Below are 23672 nucleotides of genomic sequence, written 5' to 3'. Positions count from 1 at the left end.
TAGTTATCAATATTATGGTTTAACAACAAACCAAACCAAACTAAAAACCATGCCACAGTTTATCAATTTCACTCCCTCTTAGATTTTTGCACTTATATACCTATGTACATACACGTGTGTGTGTGTTTGTACTAGCTGGTCCTGATCTATGCCGTTTTGTAGTGTCAGTCATCTTTGACTCCATGACACAGTTCAACATGGATTCCCCACTCAGACACAGTAAACTGACACCGAGCCGACCAGTCGTTGTTGAATCACGTTAATGCTAAGCGTCAGACATCTGTTATAGTAGGGCGGTTAAGGCTAAAATTGTGCACTTTGGGTTAAAAGCACCAAACTTGGCACACTTATACATTGAACCATTCCAAACATTTTTGGATATGGATCCATCTCAGCAGCATGATCTACCTCCATGCTATTCCGATACAAAAGCCCTCTTTGAAAATAAACAAGCATGAAATACTCATATCCCCCGCCAATATGACAGGTCCGGTTGTGTGCAATGCATTAGCTCCTGTGAACTATGTTCACTGGGCCTTTTTGTAAATGGCCTAATTGCAGCACTAACAACTTGTTGCCATGGAAACGTAAAACATGAAAAATTATAAAACTCCTAAATAGCAAAAGGCACCAGTTCAGTATGTCTGGTAAACATGCAAAGTTTTGTAAGAAATTATTTAACGGTTTTTGAGTTACGCTCCGGAAACGAACACCACCCTTATAGAACCTAAGTTCAACTTGTTGCAAAGGAAACGTAAAAAATAAAAATTTATAAAATTCCTAAATAGCAAAAGGCACCAGTTCAGCATGAGTCTGTTAGACATGCAAAGTTTCGTAGAGAAATATTTAACGGTTTCTGAGTTATGCTCCGGAGACGATTTCGGGACGCACACACGCACGCACACACACAGGCACGCACACACGGACGGAACTCATTTCTATATCCCCCGCCATCTTCGTCCAAAGGGGGCGGGGCAAGGATAATAATCTAGAGAGAGGCTGATGTTAATATTCTGCTGTCATCCAGCTTGGCGCTTCACACGGATGCAGTAGAGGTGTGGAAGCTTCTGATGCCATCTAGGGGCTGTGAGTACTGCTGTCTAGAGTTTTCGTTAAGGATGCCTGGTTTGAAACTGTCTTGGTCAGGGGTTGTCACAGGTGGGTGGCCACCACATCTCCGTGATGTGGTGGTTCTGTTGATGACATTGCTATGTGTCATATGGTGTTCCATAAATTAACCTGCGATGTCATGCACCCTATCCAAGCATTGCTATGGGTCGTCATGGTGAAATCTCATCAAAACAGTCAAAAGTGTTGCTTTGTGAAATGTGCACTTCATAATATTGAGGAAGTTTGATGCATTTTCTCCCCAAATTATTGTTTTTGCAAAAACTCCCCATGCAATGCCAGCAACAGTTAGTTGGTTGCATATCTTCAAGATTTTTCATAAACATTTTGCCTGATTCAAATAAATAATAACAAAATCATACAAAAGTTTGTACATGAAAAAATTATATGTCACAATAACTTTTAAAATTGAAATGAAATATCCTGTATAAAACAAGGATGACCCACGTGTCATTTATTTAAAGACTATTCATACCAGCCCTATGCCAAGCATAAAATAGTGCCATTCTTGCACCCCTGGTCCAGTGCTGCTGTATGTGTTTAATGGTGCATTCATCAATATTCCAAGTAAATGATGCCTGCCTGTAAATAATCAAGTCTGGATCAGGCCATCCAGTGATTGATATTATGATTGGTTGGTTGCTTTGTTGTTTAACACCGCACTCAGCAATATTCGAGCTATATGACGGCAGTCTGTAAATAATCGAGTCTGGACCAGACAATCCAGATTGATATCATGAGCATTGATCCACGCAATTGGGATCGATGACATGCATCAAACCAAGTCAGCGAGCCTGACCACACGATTCCATTTGTCGCCTGTAACAACAAGCATAGTTGCCTTTTACGGCAAGCATGGGTTGCTGAAGACCTATCCTACCCCGGATCTTCACGGGTCTGATACGAGGAGCAACAATCCACTTGGTCTGGGTATAACCCCATCCATTCAACGAAGTCCATTACCTTGACTCGTACAACCAGCATTGATTACTTCATACTTTGGATGAATGGCACATATGGAATATGTCTTCATGAACAAATAACAAAACACTGTTGATAATAGACTGTTTATATAAGATAGTAACAGTACTATAATTGCACATACATACTTGGGCCTTTGGTTAAATATCAGTCTGAGGATATTTTTATCATGGAATGTACAAATATTGACAGTTTATACAGGTTAAGCATCTGAATACATACTACTAATTACTGGCATAATAATCATGTATAACTGACACTGGTTGCAGCTAATCTATTCTAATATCACAGAAATGCAATGTGTTAAAATTTCACAATGGTGTTGCCACAATAAGATCTTTGCAAAACCTTTTCCCAGCATTTTGAATATATCAAAGTAAATTAGGTTTTAAGTCGCACATGATTTTTCAGAAAACAAACAAATCAATCAAAATCTGAGGCTTTAGATCACACATGATTTTTCAGTAATTAAAATGTTCAGCTCAGGTTCTAACTGTCTAGCTCCTGAATGCAAGTTATAGTTCATAAGCCCAGTGTTTTCAGAGTGAGGTAAAAATAATGCCACACAGTAGATTGTTCTTGCATTCTGAAGAAGGGTCATACAATGTGATATGTATGTACAATGTGACAGCAAGTACTACACAAAGGAGTGACTTGAGCACCACTGATCAGTCTTTCAGTTAAAACACAGTTGGAGGATCATAATCAGCGTGATGCTGAGATTCAAACCCACAGGGATCCAAGAACAAGTAAGCTGTTCTAACCTGGGAGCACTGGTGGCCCAATCATCTTAGGCATCGCGATTCGCGGTGCAGAGTTGCGTCCCTTGGCCACGCCAGAAACCTATGATTGTGGGTTTGAATCCCAGTACGCCTTGATTATGTTTCTAGGTTTGTCAGCACCGTACCCGTGCTCGTGGGTTTCACCGAAGTGGTAAACGTCTGAGACCAGCATCACTTCTGGCTTTCGTCCCACATTAAGCTGACACGCCATGATATAACTGGAATACTGTTAAAACAGCGTTAAACCCAACTCACTCGCTTACTCACTGTTCTAACCTACTTCTAACCCAGAATCCCCATGAGGTTGGGTCCTAAGTGCAAAAAATAACAAGAACTAAATTTTCACTATGGTCACCACATAGTAACCATAGTGACTATGTTCTTGACCAGTCTCTTACATTCTGCCATCTTTCAGTACATTTACTCCTGGGTATCAAATTACAGGTGTGGTTTGTGAAATGACCTGATGATACTCAACATGGACCCAGTAAAACTATACACACCATCCCCAAATGAAATATTTTAGGCTCGAAACCATATTCTGTGATCACAATAGTTTTATCACAAAACATGATTCTGACTGAAGCACAGGGGGTAGACACAGCTGAAAGACGAGGGCAAGACTAGCAACAATCGAGCCCTTTAGTTCTTTCACATAACATATCCGAAATATGCTGTGGACTAGATGGAAATGACGACTGGTGTCTATCTCTGACTAATATCCCATAGAAATCATGAATAGAGCCAGCTTGGGCATTTTCATCAGAGAGGACAGTCATAAGCTTACCAGGACGAAATCAACCCTCTTTGAACATTCTTTTTTTCCCAGTTCATAATTTGTGTACTTTACTATTTCTTCATAAATCATTTTGCATATAATAATGTTATTATCTGCTACATATATTATACTGTTATCGAAACCATGGAATATGTACAGCGTTCCTAGAGCGAAACAGGGTCAGCATTTGTAAAGCTGCAAATATACATCTTGAATCCCAGATTGTCTGTTCAGTCTTAACAAGCTGCACAACCAGTAGACATATCCCCATTGTGCCGTGGAAAGAATAAGAGATTTATGAATACCTCGGTATACAAAAGAAGATTATTACATGTCAAGAATTCTCTCTCCAAACATGGCAAATATATGTTCTGTGATTCTCCATGGGAAAGTTCACAAATAACATGCATAGACAAACCTTAACACTTAGCAAATTCAGAGGGTGAGTGAGTTTATTCTGCTTGTGCAATACTCCAGCCACACCGCATCAAGAATGGACTTCACAAACTGGACCCATGTGGACCCACGTGAACTGAAATAGTAACCTTAACATTTAAAAGAACTTTGGCAAACAAAATATAACTATTAATGTGAGATAATACACAAATGGCTTCACATGTGGACTAACGCACCTGTAGACATACAAATCATTTGTATTATTGTACATGTCCACATCTCTGAGAAGTGTTATTTCAGCAATATTCCCAATATACGATGGCAATCAATTCTGGACCAGACAATCCAGTGAATATTATGAGCAACGATCCACGCTGTCAGGGTTGATTGACACACCACCAACTAAGTTACCTAGCTTCACCAACCTAGTGATTAAAATTCACAAAGTCAGTGAGTGAGTGAGTTTGGTTTTCACTCCACTTTGAACAGTATTTCAACCATGCTTGATTTGGGAGAACAGCCCTAAGTGATGCAGGTCTTCGACGCTTACAACTTTGATAAAACAGATTCCAAATCACAATCATAAGATTCTGTCACAGCTAAGGGACACAACTCTGCACAGCAAATTGTGATGCCTTAGATGACAGACTTAAAGTAGAACCCTAAGATGATTGGAAGGTGCTTGCTGGTCGGTGTGCATCAGGAAAATCCTCAACAAAATATGAAAAAAAAACTCTGTAGAAGTGTGTAAGGAATTTAGGATCATGAAAAAAGAACAAGTGTAAGGAGGAGAAACCTGTCTGGCACAGATTTACTTTTCTACATCACTGAGTACCTCCCCTACACCTCCCCAGTTCAATATCAAGCACAAACGATGGGGTCCTTGTCATTAACCTAATGTTACAGTGTTCCCTCTGGCTGTTGAAACTGGCAACTGGTGAACTGGCAACTCCAAAAATTACCAGTCCCCCCTAATTGTTGTCAATCTCAACTTTCAACAAATAAAAAAACTTGTGAAAATTACCTCGTTTTAACTCTTCCAACATCATGTTCAGTGCACTGACATCATCTCTGAACACATGCTAAAGTAACTTAGATCTAAAGTCATTCACACAAACTTCAGCAACAATTTTCTCTTGTTTTTGAATATTTCGACACTAAGTGCTACAAATATATATTTAACCTTGAAGCAAAGCTAAATTTTATTTTCTTGCACTAGAAATATGAATATCACCGATGTTTTGTTCAACAACAGATTTAAAAGATACTTTATTTGCAGGTCCACAGGGACTGGCAGTCACATGAATTACCGGTCCAAGCCTAATTTTACCAGTAAAAAACTGGTAATTACGGTAAACGGGAACACTGTGTTAAAAGTTTCAGATTTAGGAGTCCCTAGATCAAAATACCCTAGGAGAAGACCTCAAGATACCCCAGGACACCCTTAAAAATTCGGACAGTGCTTAAAGTGGAGTAAAGACACTCTTCACAATCGAACAGTGGTTTGAAAACTTTAAACATCAAACACAGTCAACAAAACAGCATATACACAACATGAGAGTATCAAGATATTATGCAAAGATATAACAAAGAATCAGACATATCACTCCTGCCCCTAATGGGGACAGGAAAAAAAGTGAAGCTGACATGTGAATGTCTGTAACCTTTGATTATCATAAGCAGCGTTAAACTACAACCCTTTATGTGTCTATGTAGCTATATGTAATATGTGCATGTTCAGTCAAATCCTGGCTACATTCATAACACATTTCCCCACACCACGCTTTATCAAGCTAAAACAGAAATTACGCCGAACACTTGGCATAAAAAATCTTGTGAGTCATTCATTGGATTTAGTTTGACTAGTACTGAGCTGTATACACAGTGCCTCTGATTAATCGAGTGAGTGAGTGAGTGAGTTGGGTTTAACGCCGCTTTTAACAGTATTCCAGTTATATCATGGCGTGTCAGCTTAATGTTGGAGGAAAGCCCGAAGTGATGCAGGTCTATGACATAAACCACTTAGGTGAAACCCACGAGCACGGATATGGTGCTGACAAACCTAGAAACATAATTGGGGCGAACCGGGATTCGAACCCACAATCATAGGTTTCTGGCGTGCCCAAGGGACGCAACTCTGCACAGCGAATTGCGGCGCCTTAGACGTGGTTTGATGTTGCTTTGGTATTCCAGTTCTATCACGGCGTGTCAGCTTTGTGCGAAAGGAAAGCCCAAAGTGATGCAGGTCTTATACATTTACAGCCCACGAGCATGGGTTTAGTGCGGTCAAACCCGAAAACATAATCAGACTCTTCCATTACTGACATCACTGGGTGTTCAATTGGGTAAAGTGTACAGGTTCTCATTTCATGAGTGCATGGTAACTGAATCAGATTGAGAAATGTGTGCATTTTGGAAGTAAAGTTTTTCACATTTTCAATCACTGCAAGTTTCAAATAGCAGAACTGAATGCATATGTGTTGTACTGATGATGTGGAATTTTGTCATATCATTAAAATAGTATGTACATCACAGTATAATCTGTCCTTGTTTTGCATGAACACATACATCCAATTCTAACAACCATGGTACAGCATCCAGCAATGTAAAACAGGCATAAAACTTGAGAGAACCAGGTCTTCTAACAGTGACATGGACAAGAGGAAGACACAGTTATCAAAGAGTTATCTCCCCTACTGTTCAACAGCTGCAAGAATCCATATCAGCAACTGAATATTTGGAGGAAAGAAACTGACAATACCCATTCATCATTCTGTCATTGTCAATTTGTTTCCAAAATATTATACAGAGAACAGCAATCATCCATCTTCAATTCAAGTGTACCTAAGTCTAACTCTTGAAAAGTGTTCACATTTTGTGACAAGATTCTATGAATAATGGTAGTGCTTTTCACTGGATATGTGGTTCAGTCTCCAAGGTCCACCGTTACCTACATAATGACGAAGGCCCTTCTAGTTCACATCAATAATGAGGCATGTACATCTCAGTTTGGACTTCCAGAGACTAAGTGAGTGAGTGAGTGAGTGTGTGAGTTGGGTTTAACGCCACTTTTTTAACAGTATTCCAGTTATATCGCGGCGTGTCAGCTTTATGTGGGAGGAAAGCCCAAAGTGATGCAGGTCTCAGACGTTTACCACTTCGGTGAAACCCACGAGCACGGGTATGGTGCTGACAAACCTAAAAACATAATCAGGGCGAACCGGGATTCGAACCCACAATCATAGGTTTCTGGCGTGCCCAAGGGACGCAACTCTGCACAGCGAATCACGGCGCCTTAGACGACTGGGCCACCCGTGCCCCCTCCAGAGACTAAGCCTGTCATGGCACATATTGAGCAGTAATGGGAATACTAAGGCAGCTTCTTTCACCCCTCCTCTGCTATACTGTAGTCTCAATCTTGGGGTGAAACTTCCCTTTCTCCATGATGTTGAAGTAACTGGAAAGACAAAGAAAACATGGTTCTAAAAATGTTTACAACATACCTGCCTGACCACAATGTCATGTAAATATGAGGGAGTGAGTTTGGTTTTAATGCCGCTTTTAACAGCATTCCAGTCATATCACGTCATGTCTGCTTCATGAGGGAGGAAAGCCCGAAGTGATGCAGGTCTCTGATGTTTACCACTTCGGTGAAACCCATGAGTACGGGTATGGTGCTAACAAACCTAGAAACATAATTGGGGCGAACCGGGATTCGAACCCACAATCATAGGTTTTTGGCGTGCCCAAGGGACACAACTCTGCACAGCGACTCGCGGCACCTGAGACAACTGGGCCACCCGTGCCCCCATGTAAATATGATGATAAGGTAACACTACATTAAAATGTTCTTGAATGCTCATTTAGGCCAATGTGAACATCTGAAAAGTCATTTCTTAAAAATATCAATTTTGCAGTGTAGTTCCTAGCCTCCATCAACCAAGGGTTCTTTTGGAAGGCCTCATCCCTAATAAAGCAAAATTGATGATGATTTTTAAAAGCTATGTACTGTCCTTTAATCTGGTCTTAATTCAATAAATTTAATTTTATGGTCTTAATTCAATAAAATATGGTATAAACAGCAATAAAACTTTTAATTCAAAAGAAATGTTTTAATGTATATTTGATTAATCTGTTTAGCAGACGCCATGCTTGTCACTGCCGGCTATGACAGTATCTATTTAGAAGCAATAAATCTGACTGGTCGGAAAATAATATTCAGTGCAGTCCTGCTATCGTTAATTGTAAGCTTGCCTATGATTAGTAAAAAATATCACTATAGTACCGGTAATCTTAAACATGGCGGACACGTGGTTTAAAAAACATTCTGATGCTTGACTGCAATGTTTACTTATAATACACGACCTTTTGGGTCCAAATTACATTGAGGTAAGTGAAGGTGAAAAGCTTATAGTGCGCCCAGCCGGATGCGTTGTTGTATTTTAATTGCGTCATGCACAGAAATGTTGCGGGAATCCCGAAAGGCCACAGTCACAGCACAACACTGAAGACTTTGTCAGGTCACTCAATGAGATCAACATGAAGATACTAGAGACCTGTGAAGATCCAGGTTAGAAAAGTCTTCAGCAACCCATGCTTGACGTAAGAGACGACTAACGCGATTGGGTGGTCAGGCTTGCTGACTTGGCTGATGCATATCATCGTATCATAATTGGGTGGATTGATGCTCATGATGTCAATCACTGGATTGTCTCGATTATTAACAGACCGCCATCGGATAGCTCAGCTGGAATCTTGCTGAGTGCAGCATTAAACAACAAACTAAGAAGATTCTAGAAAGTACAAATATCCTCTATATCCAGAAGGGTAGAATGATCGTGTGTAATAACTTTATGATAAGTAATTGTACATGTACATTTGAGAAATTCTCAAAGCTGATTTGTCAACTGAAGCCATATGACATCACAGCACTTTATTTTTGAGAAAAATATGATGTCATCCATTGTTCATGACATCACAACTTGATTATGTTACATCATCTGAACAATAGGCAGACTTCATTGAAGTTTCTCCGTAGGGTTGACATCTAGGGCGCGTTGCAAGCCACGAATCGCTTAGAGGAAGCAAAAAATTCATCGCTCAACCCGGGGTCTGCAACAGTTCGAAGCGCTGCGCACTCTTCCAAAGTGGCGGCGCAACTACCGGTTGGTTGCCTTGACGTTTGTTTGTTTGTTGTTTAACGCCGCACTCAGCAATCTTCCAGCTATATGACGGCGGTTTGTAAATAATCGAGTATGGACCAGACAATCCAGTGATTGACATCATGAGCATTTATCCACGTAATTGGGATACGATGACATGCATCAACCAAGTCAGCGAGCCTGACCATCAGCGTAATGAAGAACGTAATAGAAGAGGCTCGATGACGAGCTGATGAAATTAATGACTATTTGAAGATGTGGAGCAGACTGAGGATGATGGTGTGTTAGCTACCTTTGGATCAACGCTGCTCATTTTCTCGTTGATCCAGTCAAGAATTCCTTGTTCCGCTGTCAAAGTAAGCCGCCATTTCGGTTTGAGAACGAAGCGACCTCAGTCAGCGATTGTTTCGCTTATAAGCGACTGAAAGTTAGCGCACTGTTGTAAGGCGAATCGCTGCACATCGCTTACAAGCGATTGGCGCTTTGCAACGCACCCCTAAAAGGTTTTTTTCTCTAAAGATGTCAATAAGTAACATACAACCTACTTGAAACTCCGAATTATGGAATATCTGTCACACATGAACCAATGTTGTAGGTCCTCACCAAATTACCAACAATAATCCATAATTCCTCATAGATCGTTGTTTATTCTCTAATTAACCTTTGAGAAGTGGAACCAAGAATTATACACCACAAAAACAGGCCACTTCAGCTGGTATGAACCCATTTGTAAGGTATATACACAGTGAACTGCACAGCGTTAGAAACTGGCACTGGTCCTGTAGCCCTTGCCAAACTGCCCAATAGTTAAGGTATCATAAGTACAAGTAGAAATGTGCCATTAGTAAGGGTTTTGCTATATTAATGTCATCATTATTCATTATAAGAACTAGTGGACTAAAACTGTTAGTTTTTAACACTGATGGATATCATGGTATGCACATAAAATATTTTTTTTGCTTTACTGAGAATTTCTTTCAAACAGTGAGTGAGTGAGTGAGTATGGTTTTACGCCGCTTTTAGCAATATTCCAGCAATATCACGGCGGGGGACACCAGAAATGGGCTTCACACATTGTACCCATGTCGGGAATCGAACCCGGGTTTTCGGCGTGACGAGCGAACGCTTTAACCACTAGGCTACCCGACCGCCCCTCTTTCAAACAGATAAGTACAAGTAGAACAGGGAACGGGGACACAGCACCATACAGGTCCAAGAAGGGTGTGGCGCCGTACCTCTGTTCCCCATACTACAGTGCTAATTGCAGGAATGTGAGTGAGGTGGTCACCTGTCTATCACTTTGTCCAGCCAGCGCCGGTGCTTGAGGTCCTGGATCCAGGTGGTGGGGATCGCGTCGAGTCCCAGCTTACATCCCAGGAAGGCCCCCGCCAGAGATGCATTAGCATCAGCATCTCCACCCTGCAACCAACACGCGGTACAACAGCTGTAGGCCCTGGAGCTCACTTTATAACTATCTTTCATTGTTAAATAGACCTGTGAAGATCCGGGGTAGAATAGGTCTTCATCAACCCATGCTTGCCGTAAAAGGCGACCATGCTTGTCGTAAAAGGCGACTAACAGGATCGGGTGGTCAGGCTCGCTGACTTGGTTGATGCATGTCATCGATCCCAATTGCGTGGATTGATGCTCATGATGTCAATCACTGGATTGTCTGGTCCAGACTCGATTATTTACAGACCGCCGTCATATAGCTGGAATATTGCTGAGTGCGGCGTTCAACAACAAACCAACCAACCAATCATTGTTAAATAAGAGGGGTGATTGACAAGTTCTGAGCCTTCCATAGAAGGAAATGGGTAATATTGAAATCTTCTGTTGTGGACATTGCATAATGTCTCCCAAGGCAAGGGAGTTTACTGACTATGAAAGTCCAGTTTCCACCCTTGCCAAACTAGGCAGGAATTTTGAAGTCATGTTTTGTCTGGAATAACAAGTCTATGCCAATTCCAATCAAAATTGCATAACGGATTTGACATGCAGTTCATAAATAACATGGCAACTGCCATGCATATTTCGGTCAATTGGCAAAACATGTGTACTGTCAACTGGGCATAGACATATTTTCCAAATCTGTTCATGTCTTATCAACTTGCACAAATGATTTGATGCACTTCGTGAGGTAAGACCCGTTTGCTTACAATATAGATCTTGAGTATCTATCAGATCATCTAGACTGGGCAGAAAGTGGGATATACAAGTAAGTAGTTGGTTGAGCAAGTTTTCCTATGTGATACTGAGTGGTGTTGGAGAATTCCTTGTAACTGTAAAATACTCGTATGTCATTGGGTAGAAGTCGGTCCTGTTATCAATCAAAGGCTGAGGAAGGAGTCAAAGATCCATGAACATCCGGGATAGAATAGGTCTTCAGCAACCCATGCTTACTGTAGAAGGTGACTATGCTTGTCGCAAAAAGGCGACTTATGGGATCGGGTGGTCAGACTTGCTGACTTGGTTGATGCATGTCATTGCATCCCAATGACGTAGATCGAAACACACAATGTCAACCACTGGATTGTCGGGTCCAGACCCGATTATTTACAGACCGCCATCATAAACCTGGAATATTGCTGAGTGCAGCGTTTAACAACAAACAAACACTCGGAGGACGTCAATGGCCCTGGTGTTCCTTAGGCATAGCAGAGTGAGTGAGTGAGTTGGGTTTAAAGCTGCTTTTAACAATATACCAGTTATATCGCGGCGGGTCAGCTTAATGTGGGAGGAAAGCCCGAAGTGATGCAGGTCTCAGACGTTAACCACTTCGGTGAAACCCATGAGCACGGGTATGGTGCTGACAAACCTAGAAACATAATCGGAGCGAACCGGGATTCGAACCCACAATCATAGGTTTCTGGCGTGCCCAAGGGACGCAACTCTGCACAGCGAATCGCGGCGCCTTAGACGACTGGGCCACCCGTGCCCCAGGCATGGCAGAAACCCATGATGGGTTCCAATCAGATACTCCCCTGATCATGTGTCAAGGTTTGTCAGCACCATACCTGTGCCCTTGGCAAACGTCTAAGATCTACATCAACATTAAGCCACTGCATCACAGTAGCCTGTTACTAATGCTACTATCACACCAAAGTAGTTTTATCCCGTTCTACCCCGTTCTAAAAAAATACTAGAACGGGCTGTGATCACGGTAGAACGCGTAGTTTGGCTTAAACTAGATGCTAGTTCGTTCATAAGCAGTCCTCAATACATCTATCTCGTTCTTAGCCAGTCTGCAGTACGTTTGTATCCAGTTCAGATCGTGTAAAAGTGCCCGTTCACCTCATCCTGACAACGTTTCAAGGCAGTTCCAGCATGTCCGTAGCCGTTCTGAACCTGTTCTTAACCAGTTCAACCTCGTCCTACCTCGTTCACAATACGTCCATGACAGTTCTAACTAATCCTTAACCCGACCAACTCGTTCGCAGTACGTCCTCATCTCGTCCCAAGTGCGTGTGTATTCGCGTCCTGGCCCGTCCTGGCTCGACTCCTATGGATACCGAGCGCGTTGAAGCCAGTCTTCATTCAAGTTCAGGGCTCTGAGCTGTACACATCATGCCTCCAAAGAGAAGTCAACCCGGTCCGTGTGCACACGTACTGAAATTTATGTCCGACTGCACCACGTCTTAACATGTCCCTAGTAGGTTCGAAGTACGGCAATTCCGTTCGAAGTACGGCAGTTCTGTTCGTAAAACGTCTTTCTCGTTTTAAGTACGTTGTCAATCTGACTAATTGCAGAACGGGATGGACAGGATAAAATTTTGAGCAGAATCAAAGTTCTAGAGCACCCTCCCTGTCTGAGCCCGCCCATGAAGTTCGTAAATAGTTGCTACCACGTCCACTACGTTCATACACAGTTGGAGCTCGTTCGACAACATTTTCACGAATGTATTGAGAACTAATGTGATGGGGGTATAAGCAAGGCATGGAGTAATGATCCAGTGAACAGGCTACAATGACACCACAATCAGTTTCAAAATGCAACAACTACGACAAGGGATAGTGGGCGCTATCTGCCCAGGACTACCCACCAGTCAGACAGAATACGGCAAGTCCACTTCCTCATCCTGCTAACAGTCTAGCTATGGCCTCACCTCCATGACAATGTCTCGTATAGCAGTACGGAAGTCCTTCTGTTTAAGAGCCCAGAACCCAGCTCCAAGGGTCTTGTAAGTGTGATTGATCTTGCCTCTCTCATCCAGCTTCAGATCTTTTAGCGATGTTGTGTACAGGATCTTCTTGAACTCCTTAATCTGAATATAACAGTTTCTCCTTAACCCATATCTTAACACTGACAATGACATTCATGTCGTAAAAAATAAATTGCAAATGATTGCTTTGCATTTGATGAGCGAAACTCATTGATAAAAGTGGAAAAACTCCTCGGCAATTCTCGGAGTCTTTCCACTTTTATCAACTCGTGATGATATATTTGATATCAAAAGACACTCAGGTGAGATTCTATTTATCTACAGGGTTTTTATTGTGTTAATGATAATATAAGCAGTCTGTGAAGTTATTTTCCTTTACATATAAATTCATAAGAATTGACTTCAATATGTTTTTCGCATTTATGGAGTGAAAAAAGGTGTGCATACCAGACTTTATGTTAATCATGTTAATACCTCCACAAACGCAAAAAAGTCAATTCTGAATTGAATTTGTAAGTTTGTCGTCATGCTCATATTACAATCCTAACTCTCCATGACGAATGCCCTTAAAACAAAACCGATTATTTTTAACATTATGAAAATATTTTCAAGGTTTATTTTGTTCAAATATATGAACACAACTGTTCAATAGACTATGTCTGAAGGAGTGGACCATGTTAGAATGGATCCCTTGACCAGTCAAGGATTACTCACGTCAGAATAAGGCTGCCCCAGCATACACCGACAGCCATAGGAGAAGGCCTCCTCAATTATAGAATCTATATCATAGTCTCCAGTCTTCTTCAAGTGTTTCTCATCTTTCTGTAGCAGAGCCGACATGACAGTTGCCACAGCAACACATGAGGCTTGACAGCTGAAATGCAACATGTTTAAATACATTTTGGGGATACAAAGGCTAGCTTTTTGAGGGATTGAACATCAGAAGTAACATTTGGATACCGGTCGTTAATTCCACATTTTCTTGTGCACAATATGTGTCATCCACACTATCTTTTTAAAAATACAGCTGTGTAGAAGGGTGTGTGTATTATCATGATCATATTAGCAACATTATTACTAGCATGCTAAGACTGGAAGAGTGTCTTAAGCCAGAGTGAGTGAGTGAGTGAGTGAGTGAGTGAGTGAGTGAGTGAGTGAGTGAGTGAGTGAGTGAGTGAGTGAGTGAGTGAGTGAGTGAGTGAGTGAGTGAGTGAGTGAGTGAGTGAGTGAGTTTGGTTAAATGCCGCTTTGAACAGTATTCCTGTAACAGTATGTCAGCTTGATGTGGGTGGAAAGCCAGAAGTGATGACGGTTTCAGACCTTTAGCATTTTGGTCAAACCCATAAGCACAGGTACAGTGCTGAGAAACGGGATTTGAACCCACGATCACGGGTTTCGGGCATGCCCAAGGGACCCTTAGAGAAGTAAACCAGTTAGTACGTAACTACACTGTATGAAAACATGTTCAGTGTATTTCAGGCTGAGAGGTGGTGAATCGAACCCATGTGGGGAATCGAACCCGGACTTTAGCGTGACAAGCAAACACATCGACCACTGGGCTACCCCACCGCCCCACACTGTACCTGGGATCCACATGCGTGATGGAGCATATATCCAGGGAGTTCTTGATCACCTTGCCCAGCACATGGTAGTAATGTATTCCAGACATGGGGGCGCGGGCCAGGGCACAGTTGGTGGCTCTCAGACTGCGACAGTCTCGCCACACAATCTCAGCTGCCTGCAGAGGAAACAACATGTGAATACAGTCTCGCCACACAATCTCAGCTGCCTGCAGTGGAAACAACATGTTAATACAGTCTCGCCACACAATCTCAGCTGCCTGCAGAGGAAACAGCAAGTGAATACAGTCTCGCCACACAATCTCAGCTGCCTGCAGTGGAAACAACATGTGAATACAGTCTCGCCACACAATCTCAGCTGCCTGCAGTGGAAACAACATGTGAATACAGTCTTGCCACACAATCTCAGCTGCCTGCAGAGGAAACAACATGTGAATACAGTCTTGCCACACAATCTCAGCTGCCTGCAGTGGAAACAACATGTGAATACAGTCTCGCCACACAATCTCAGCTGCCTGCAGAGGAAACAACATGTGAATACAGTCTTGCCACACAATCTCAGCTGCCTGCAGTGGAAACAACATGTGAATACAGTCTCGCCACACAATCTCAGCTGCCTGCAGAGGAAACAACATGTGAATACAGTCTCGCCACACAATCTCAGCTGCCTGCAGAGGAAACAACATGTGAATACAGTCTCGCCACACAATCTCAGCTGCCTGCAGAGGAAACAACATGTGAATACAGTCTCGCCACACAATCTCAGCTGCCTGCAGAGGAAACAGCAAGTGAATACAGTCTCGCCACACAATCTCAGCTGCCTGCAGAGGAAACAACATGTGAATACAGTCTTGCCACACAATCTCAGCTGCCTGCAGAGGAAACAACATGTGAATACAGTCTTGCCACACAATCTCAGCTGCCTGCAGAGGAAACAACATGTTAATACAGTCTCGCCACACAATCTCAGCTGCCTGCAGAGGAAACAACATGTGAATACAGTCTCGCCACACAATCTCAGCTGCCTGCAGAGGAAACAACATGTGAATACAGTCTCGCCACACAATCTCAGCTGCCTGCAGAGGAAACAACATGTGAATACAAGATGGTCAAAATTGAGACATAACTGAATGTTTTTTTCAGAAAAGTCATCTCTGAAAAGGTTGGTCATGACAAATGAAATGCAAGCCAATGCAGAATTTGATCTGTTCCTTGAATGACATAAAAACAGACCCTTCTTTATCCACGTGGATTTACTTTTGAGTATGGCTTGTTTTAACTAGATAAGTAGAAAAGGACTCTTTTTTAAATTTTACTAATACCGTATTCGACGTAATAAACACCCCGCTCTAATAAGCGCCCATGGCGATATTTGCTAATATATTGGCAACTGAACAATCCCAATTAGCACCCCTTCCGATTTATCAATGTAATTTCTTGAAAAATATATGTGTCGTGTATAATACGCACAGACTATCTTTTGTATCATTTCGAGCTGTCAGCATAAACCACAAAATTTACGATCTTTCAACTCTGGCATTTTTTTTCACCAAAATATATTCTAATAAGTGCCCCCTATTTCTTATTTTGAAAGCGCCCTGGGCGCTTATTACGTTGAATACGGTATGTTGGATAGTCAGATCTATAAATCAAGTCTGAAAGATATCATAACTTATCAATCATGTTTGTTTGTTTGTTGATTACATGATTAACGCTACACTCAGCAATATGACGGTGGTCTGTAAACATTCGAATATGGACCAGACAATCCAGTGATTGGCACCATAAGCAACAATGAGCAACAATCTATGCTATTGGGATGACATGCATCGGACAAGTCAGCGGTCTGACGATCTGATCCCATAAGTCGCTTCCCTCAACAAGCATAGCTTGCTGAAGACCAATTCTAACCCGGACAATCATGTCAACAGCTTAGCTCTTCATGAACCAGAGAAAATGTTGACTACATTCATCAACTATGCCAGATAAGCTTTTCGTGTTGTGGGTATTTTACCCATGCATTTTAAAATCATTGGGTATCAGTAATTCTATCTGGGTATTCAATTTTCTGTTACACACTAGTTTTTACACATGTGGGTATTTAAGTTAAATATTTAAAAACACTATTCATCTAGTCCCTGCAAACTGGTGTCGTCTGGGTACGAGAGCTTTATAGGACTCAAAAATACCATACTTCCACAAGAAAGTGTGATGGCAAATGATTATGATGTAACTGTCATCGTGGAGTTTGGCAAGGTTGATGGAATGCCCGTTTATAATTTCAAAATAAGTTGCTGATTTGCTAATCGAATACGCAGGGTTACTTCACAATATTTTGATGATACACACAAGTTTTATTTTTGTAGCGTATCTGTAATGTTCGTTGCGTATTTGATACGCTTGGATTTTATTTTACTGCATATTTCTGCATTTCTGATGTGTATTTTACGCAGATATGCAGCTTATCTGGAGCTCTGTATGCCACACACTGTTTGCTGTTTAATGGCATGTCCAAGGGCTACAACTCTGCATTGTCTTGTTCAAGCAAGACTAGCTACAAACTGAGGACTAGTGAAATATGGTTTACACTAGTCATCTGGACTTGTCTTTAAAGAAGTAATTCTTAGGTTGCATCCCTGTCACTGATATTAATTCTCTCTACCTTGTCAGGTGCCTCTGAGAACTGTGGATGGTTGACAACATTCTTGGTGAAGCTACACAACCCAGGGCCACACACATCTCCCAGCTCCGGGAAGCCACGCTCCAACCATTCCATCAACCGCTTGGCTATGTCCTCGGGCACCACCTGTGTACAATGATCCAAGGGTGCATATAACACATGAGTGTGTATTATAGGCAAATAAATAAGTCTTGTGTCAGTGTTTGCGTTGTGTTCCAAAATAACGGGGTCCCCTGTGATGCGGTAGCCGTGAGCGCCATAGGCGCGAAGCTATCTAGGGGGGTTTTGGGGCATGCCCCCCCACGAAATTTTGTTAAATGTGGACCTGAAATGGTGAACTTTAGGCCATTCTGAGCATAAATAAGTGTGTGGTTAAAATCTTTAAGTCTCAGTTTTTATGTGTGTACACAAAACATCTTTGAAATCTTCATAGATTAGCCACTTGACTCTTTCAACACCAGTCAACCAGGAGCTTTATCTGCTGTGACACCAAGTTCCCAGAGACTCTTGTGTGATAGATGAAGCCAACATTTATCAAGGAAAATATCTGCTTGTAAAACATTAGTCCTGCACCATGACTGTGGAATATATATATTTTGTGAAAACAACACCAATCTAGAAACGTATACAAAAGCAAGTCAAGCCAGCTCTAGCTAGGAAATCAGCAAAGGGGAAATTATATATTTATTTTTAGAGTCGAGAAGGGTATTGTGTAATATAAGATTTCATAGACTAAATGTTAGTCTAGTAAAACATCTTTGCAACTACATGTTATACACCATTTGAAAGGTCTAATCCTACTGTTTATACATATTTATGTTTATCCCATTATTTAAATAAAGCATTTACAACTTGCGATCGCACGAAAAGATTGAAATAATAACTTAGCTGTAATTTCGACAACTTATAGATATATTTTGGTTGATGTTATTTATCACTTTGTATACTAGATTTAAAGATTTGCTTGAAACGTCTTTGTTTTGCTCTTTGACATGTTCGATGTGGACCGTTGTCGAAGTGTGTGTCCGAGAATTTCATTTTCAATAACATTGCGGGAAATAGTGAATCATTTAATCTTTCGATAAAAAATGATAAATTGAAATGGAATACGTATTTCAGACATTGTGAAATGTGATTGATTTAATAAATGAATGATATGACAGGTAGGTTCATAAAATTATATAGATCTAGCCTTTATTTTGACGTGACTACGACATGGCTGGTCTACCGGCCTATGGTGTTGAAAGAGGATATTGGCTCTTCAAGCAAACTTTCTTGAAACCTATTTTTCTTTTGACAAAGTTTCGGGGATGCCATTTGGACTTAAATACTGTTAACAGGGTCTGCGATTGGCTTACATTTCTATTTCCGTTTTGTAAACCAATCAGCGATGCCATTACGGACACGACATGGAAGAGAAACGCCATCGGATACCTCTCAGTTTCCCACCGAAATCTGGCTTGCACCGGAACCCAGCGAATATTGGATACACATTATCACATGGGTTTTGGGAGCGAGAGAAACACAAAACAAAACAACAATAAGTTATGCGTGAAGTGAACTTTTTTCAAAATAAAAACGCGTAAGGGGACGCGTGAAGGTTGGTTTTTTTGCGTCCTATTTTTTTTCAGTGCGTATTTTTGTATATGGGACGCCGTAAACGCAAACACTGTGTGTACATTGATCAATCGGAAGGGGTGCTAATTAGGATTGTTCACTAGCCAGTATATTAGCAAATATCGCCATGGGCGCTTATTAGAGTGGGGTGCTTATTGCGTCAAATACGGTATTACATTTACTGTGAATCCTTTCATAGCTTTGTTTGTTGCAGAGTCTAGTGGTGTGTCATTTAATTGAAAAAAGAAAAGAAAATAAGAACAAAGATTCCACAACAGCCTTAGACTGATATTGTACAAAGTTTCTATTGTACAAAATTTCATGGAGAAGTACATAACAGAACTGAGATAAAGTAGTTAAGATTGCTTCCATTCAATTTAAGTCTAAATTTATAAAATTTATATCAAAATCAAAATAATTGGGGGAATCATAAATAGCAAAAGGCACATCAACACTATTGTAGAGTGAATGTGTTTACCAAGTTTCTAAATGATACCTCTAAATTAATTTTCCAATTCTACTCAGGAAATGAAACTCACTGTTTTCATTCAGTCCAAGTTTCAAAAATCTATATAAAATATATGAAAATTGCAGGGGAAACCTCAATAGCAAAAGGCACATCTACACCATATGGTGAATGTGTACCAAGTATTGTAATGTTATCTCATGGTTTCCGAGTTCTGCTTCAGAAACTAAGCATGGCGGACGGACAGGTGGAGCCCCTTTCTAGATCCCCCGCCAACTTTGTCGAGGCGGGGGATAATGAATACATTGCAAGTGATTCCATGGCACCCTTAATTATGGGCAATTAAATTCTGGAAAAATATATCTGTCGTATATAAACATTTCAGGCTGTCAGCATAAACCACGAAATTTACGATCTTTCAACCAAATAATAAGAGCCCTATTTCAAATTTTGAGAGCGCCCTGGGCTCTTATTACGTTAAATACAGTTATCATGTTAGGAGCAAGTCGGCTCCTTCGGGAGCCTTGCAAAATCCCTGGTGTTTATCCCAATTGTTGTTAAACGCTGCACTCAGCAATATTTCAGCTGTACCTGCTATGACAGCAGCCTGTAAATAACAGGCAAACCAGTGATCGATATCATAAACATCAATCTACGTTGTCATGGTATTATGACATGTAATCAAGCAAATCACCAAGCCGGACACCAAATCCAGAGTCATCTCGCAAGACCAGCGTCGGTTGCTGTGGACTTACTCCAAGTTGGAATCTACAGACTGTATACAGCAGAGTTGCTTACCTGCCCCTTGTTCTCCACCAGGGACTGAATGAGGAGGATCATGTGATCTGTCTCGTCTGTCCAGTCATACACATCCCACTTGCGACGATGTGCATCTGCCAACATTTTCTTGTGGACTAGCTGGAACTTGTTGCACACAGGCCCATATAGCTGTAATAGAAAAATCATCACAGTTTGTATGGTGTGTATATGTTATTATACCATGAATTTGCAAAATACGCAATTTTGATTGGTCAATCAGAGGTAACAAATCACAATAAACCCCCTCGGATTAAAACAGCATATTTGATGGCCGCATCACCGTGAAGGCTAATATTTTGAGAATAGTCCTTCTTTTACAGTCATTGTCAGTAGGCATATTTAAATAATCATATGTACAAATATAGGCAACAAAATGCACAGTTGCAGTTACCGCAATATTCAAAGTATGTTTGGCAATACATTTAGTGCAGAAAACACAATAGAAATCTGCAAAGAGAATGTATTTCATGTTTTGAGGACAACAGAGAGCTTGCTATTTGGTGCTTTTCTATATAGGACTGTGATAGATGCATGGAAAGTTCTAAGCATTAGTGAGGCAATATTGAAGTTTCACTATCAGAACAGATTTATCAACATCAAGTCTGTAAGAGAACTATTGCACGAAACAATATTCCTGTATATAATCAAGTCTGGATCAGGCAAGACAGTCATTGACACGATGAACAACAATCCTGGACATTTGGGTACATAAAGACAAAAAATGAGCCAAGTAACTGTGCCTGACCACGGGATCCATTTGACAAGCAAAGGTTGCTGAAGACCTATTACAACCAGGTGAGTGAGTTGGGTTATATCACAGCGTGTCAGCTTAATGTGGGAGGAAAGCCCGAAGTGATGCAGGTCTCAGACGTTTACCACTTCGGTGAAACCCACGAGCACGGGTATGGTGCTGACAAACCTAGAAACATAATCGGAGAGAACCGGGATTCGAACCCACAATCAAAGGTTTCTGGCGTGCCCAAGGGACGCAACTCTGCACAGCGAATCGCGGTGCCTTAGACGACTGGGCCACCCGTGCCCCCTATTATAACCAGGAATCCCTGGTATTTCATAACTGCGTAACCAGCATCAGCCCTCAAAGTAGCGTCCATTTTGGTGGCCAAATGCGACTCAAAACAATGATTGGTGACATAAATTTATAAACTGCTCGCAACTTGGCTACCTAATAGTAAGCATAACTGGTGACATTATCTGCCTAAAATATCTGTTGGCTCCTAAAGACTTAGGTTTGTCTCTGAAAAAACTTAGAGGGTTACATAGTAGCTTCTAATAATTTCTTTATTACAATGTCACACAATTCAAATCAATATCAAATCAGGGAAACGTAATGTTATCATGTATACATGTTCTTAATCGTAAAAATGGTAAAGTCATTAACACTACATACCTTTTTAGCCTCTTCTTTAGATTGAGTTTCTGTCAATAATCCCAGGGCATCTCCAACGCATTGACCATATATAGCTGCGTAAATCCGATCATATACTCGACATGCATCTCGACGTATAACCTGATAAACCAAAACCTCAGACTTCACATGAAGAAAACAAACCTTGTAAGCATGATCTTGATGATAAGTATTGGTCTTAGGACTGGATATCATATTTTGCACCACACCACACCCATTTTATCTGTTAACTTTATGTAACACTTTTCATTTAATTGAACAGTTGTCAGTAGTGAAATACAGAACAGGAGATGTGCATTAGCCAATGGTAAAGTAGGAGGGAGTGAGTTGGGTTTAACGCCGCTTTTTAACAGTATTCCAGTTATATCACGGCGTGTCAGCTTAATGTGGGAGGAAAGCCCAAAGTGATGCAGGTCTCAGACGTTTACCACTTCAGTGAAACCCACGAGCACAGGTATGGTGCTGTCAAACCTAGAAACATAATCAAGGAGAACCCGGATTAGAAGCCACAATCATAGGTTTCTGGCATGCCCAAATGACGCAACTCTGCACCGCGAACCGCGGCGCCTTAGACGACTGGGCCACCCGTGCCCCCTGGTAAAGTAGGAAAGGTGTGGGCAGGATAAAACTTGGTGTAACGGTGACAATTTGATTTAGAGTTTGGGCAAGTTTACAATCTTCGGTTTTCACCTTACATGTTCATGATGTTTACATCAACATCATAATTATGATCAGGTATTTGAAAGGTACGATTAAAGTGAAACAAGCATTGGTTTACACTTTTCTTGAATTTCAGTGTCCATTTGCGAGTGGGTACGAGTCTAATCCAACCGTCAGTACCGCTACCAACGAGGAAATATGATCACAAGTGTCACTGTCAGTGTCAAAATCGTTTCAAAGGATAACGACAACTTGTTAAAACTATGACGTTCTTCATCCAAATATGTCACAAAATGATCAAATTACACATGCTTGAGGTAAAATACATACCTTGTATGGCTGACACCTTGGTGAATTAACATCACGTCGACTGCGATCAGTTTTCTTTTTCAATTTCCCGCTCAGGATAATACCTCTCCCTGTCGTCGCCATTTTAAATTTCCCACCGTACTTTTCTATAGGAGTAATAGGACCGTCCCCACTGGCTTCACTCGAATAGGCAACATCCTGAGTTATCTCCCTTAGTTGTACAAACGCTCCTGTGAATGCGCAACCGTGTTTTGACCCCGAACATAGTGGCAGAAGAGTGAGTGAGTGAGTGAGTGAGTGAGTGAGTGAGTGAGTGAGTGAGTGAGTGAGTGAGTGAGTGAGTGAGTGAGTGAGTGAGTGAGTGAGTGAGTGAGTGAGTGAGTGAGTGAGTGAGTGAGTGAGTGAGTGAGTGAGTGAGTGAGTGAGTGAGTGAGTGAGTGAGTGAGTGAGTGAGTGAGTGAGTGAGTGAGTGAGTGAGTGAGTGAGTGAGTGAGTGAGTGAGTGAGTGAGTGAGTGAGTGAGTGAGTGAGTGAGTGAGTGAGTGAGTGAGTGAGTGAGTGAGTGAGTGAGTGAGTGAGTGAGTGAGTGAGTGAGTGAGTGAGTGAGTGAGTGAGTGAGTGAGTGAGTGAGTGAGTGAGTGAGTGAGTGAGTGAGTGAGTGAGTGAGTGAGTGAGTGAGTGAGTGAGTGAGTGAGTGAGTGAGTGAGTGAGTGAGTGAGTGAGTGA

At 41.4% G+C, this 23672-nt stretch overlaps 1 protein-coding gene across 2 annotated transcripts; it reads right to left on the bottom strand.

The window, feature by feature from the left end:
- Nucleotides 1-7275: 7275 nt before the first annotated feature.
- On the bottom strand, nucleotides 7276-23076 carry LOC124144889 (ADP-ribosylarginine hydrolase Tri1-like). Of its 2 annotated transcripts, XM_046514504.2 has the most exons (9): nucleotides 22969-23076; nucleotides 21961-22080; nucleotides 20532-20681; nucleotides 17633-17776; nucleotides 14974-15128; nucleotides 14105-14264; nucleotides 13334-13492; nucleotides 10516-10646; nucleotides 7276-7522 (listed from the first exon to the last, which is right to left on the bottom strand). In XM_046514504.2, exons 1-9 carry the CDS (start codon nucleotides 23068-23070, stop codon nucleotides 7465-7467), a joined length of 1179 nt encoding a protein of 392 aa, XP_046370460.2. In that variant the 5' UTR covers nucleotides 23071-23076; the 3' UTR covers nucleotides 7276-7464. The 2 variants fall into 2 exon arrangements, 1 of the variants encoding a protein (XP_046370460.2); XR_007221554.1 differs by lacking the exon at nucleotides 7276-7522 and having other exon boundaries at nucleotides 10524-10646; nucleotides 13271-13492.
- Between the last annotated feature and the right edge of the window lie 596 nt (nucleotides 23077-23672).

Source organism: Haliotis rufescens, unplaced genomic scaffold (genome assembly GCF_023055435.1).
Source record: "Haliotis rufescens isolate VD_foot unplaced genomic scaffold, xgHalRufe1.0.p SCAF_16, whole genome shotgun sequence".
Classification (NCBI taxonomy): domain Eukaryota; kingdom Metazoa; phylum Mollusca; class Gastropoda; order Lepetellida; family Haliotidae; genus Haliotis; species Haliotis rufescens.
The sequence above is the reverse complement of the archived record's forward strand: the minus strand, read 5'-3'. Positions and strand labels throughout refer to the sequence as shown.

Excerpts from the sequence above, each read along its gene's own strand:
- LOC124144889 (XM_046514504.2), bottom strand. The coding sequence starts at position 23,070 with ATGGCGACGACAGGGAGAGGTATTATCCTGAGCGGGAAATTGAAAAAG. Across the intron at positions 13,493-14,104 it reads TGGGGCAGCCTTATTCTGAC|ATTAAGGAGTTCAAGAAGAT; the intron begins GTGAGTAATCCT and ends TGTTATATTCAG. Across the intron at positions 7,523-10,515 it reads CTGGACAAAGTGATAGACAG|TTACTTCAACATCATGGAGA; the intron begins GTGACCACCTCA and ends TTGTCTTTCCAG.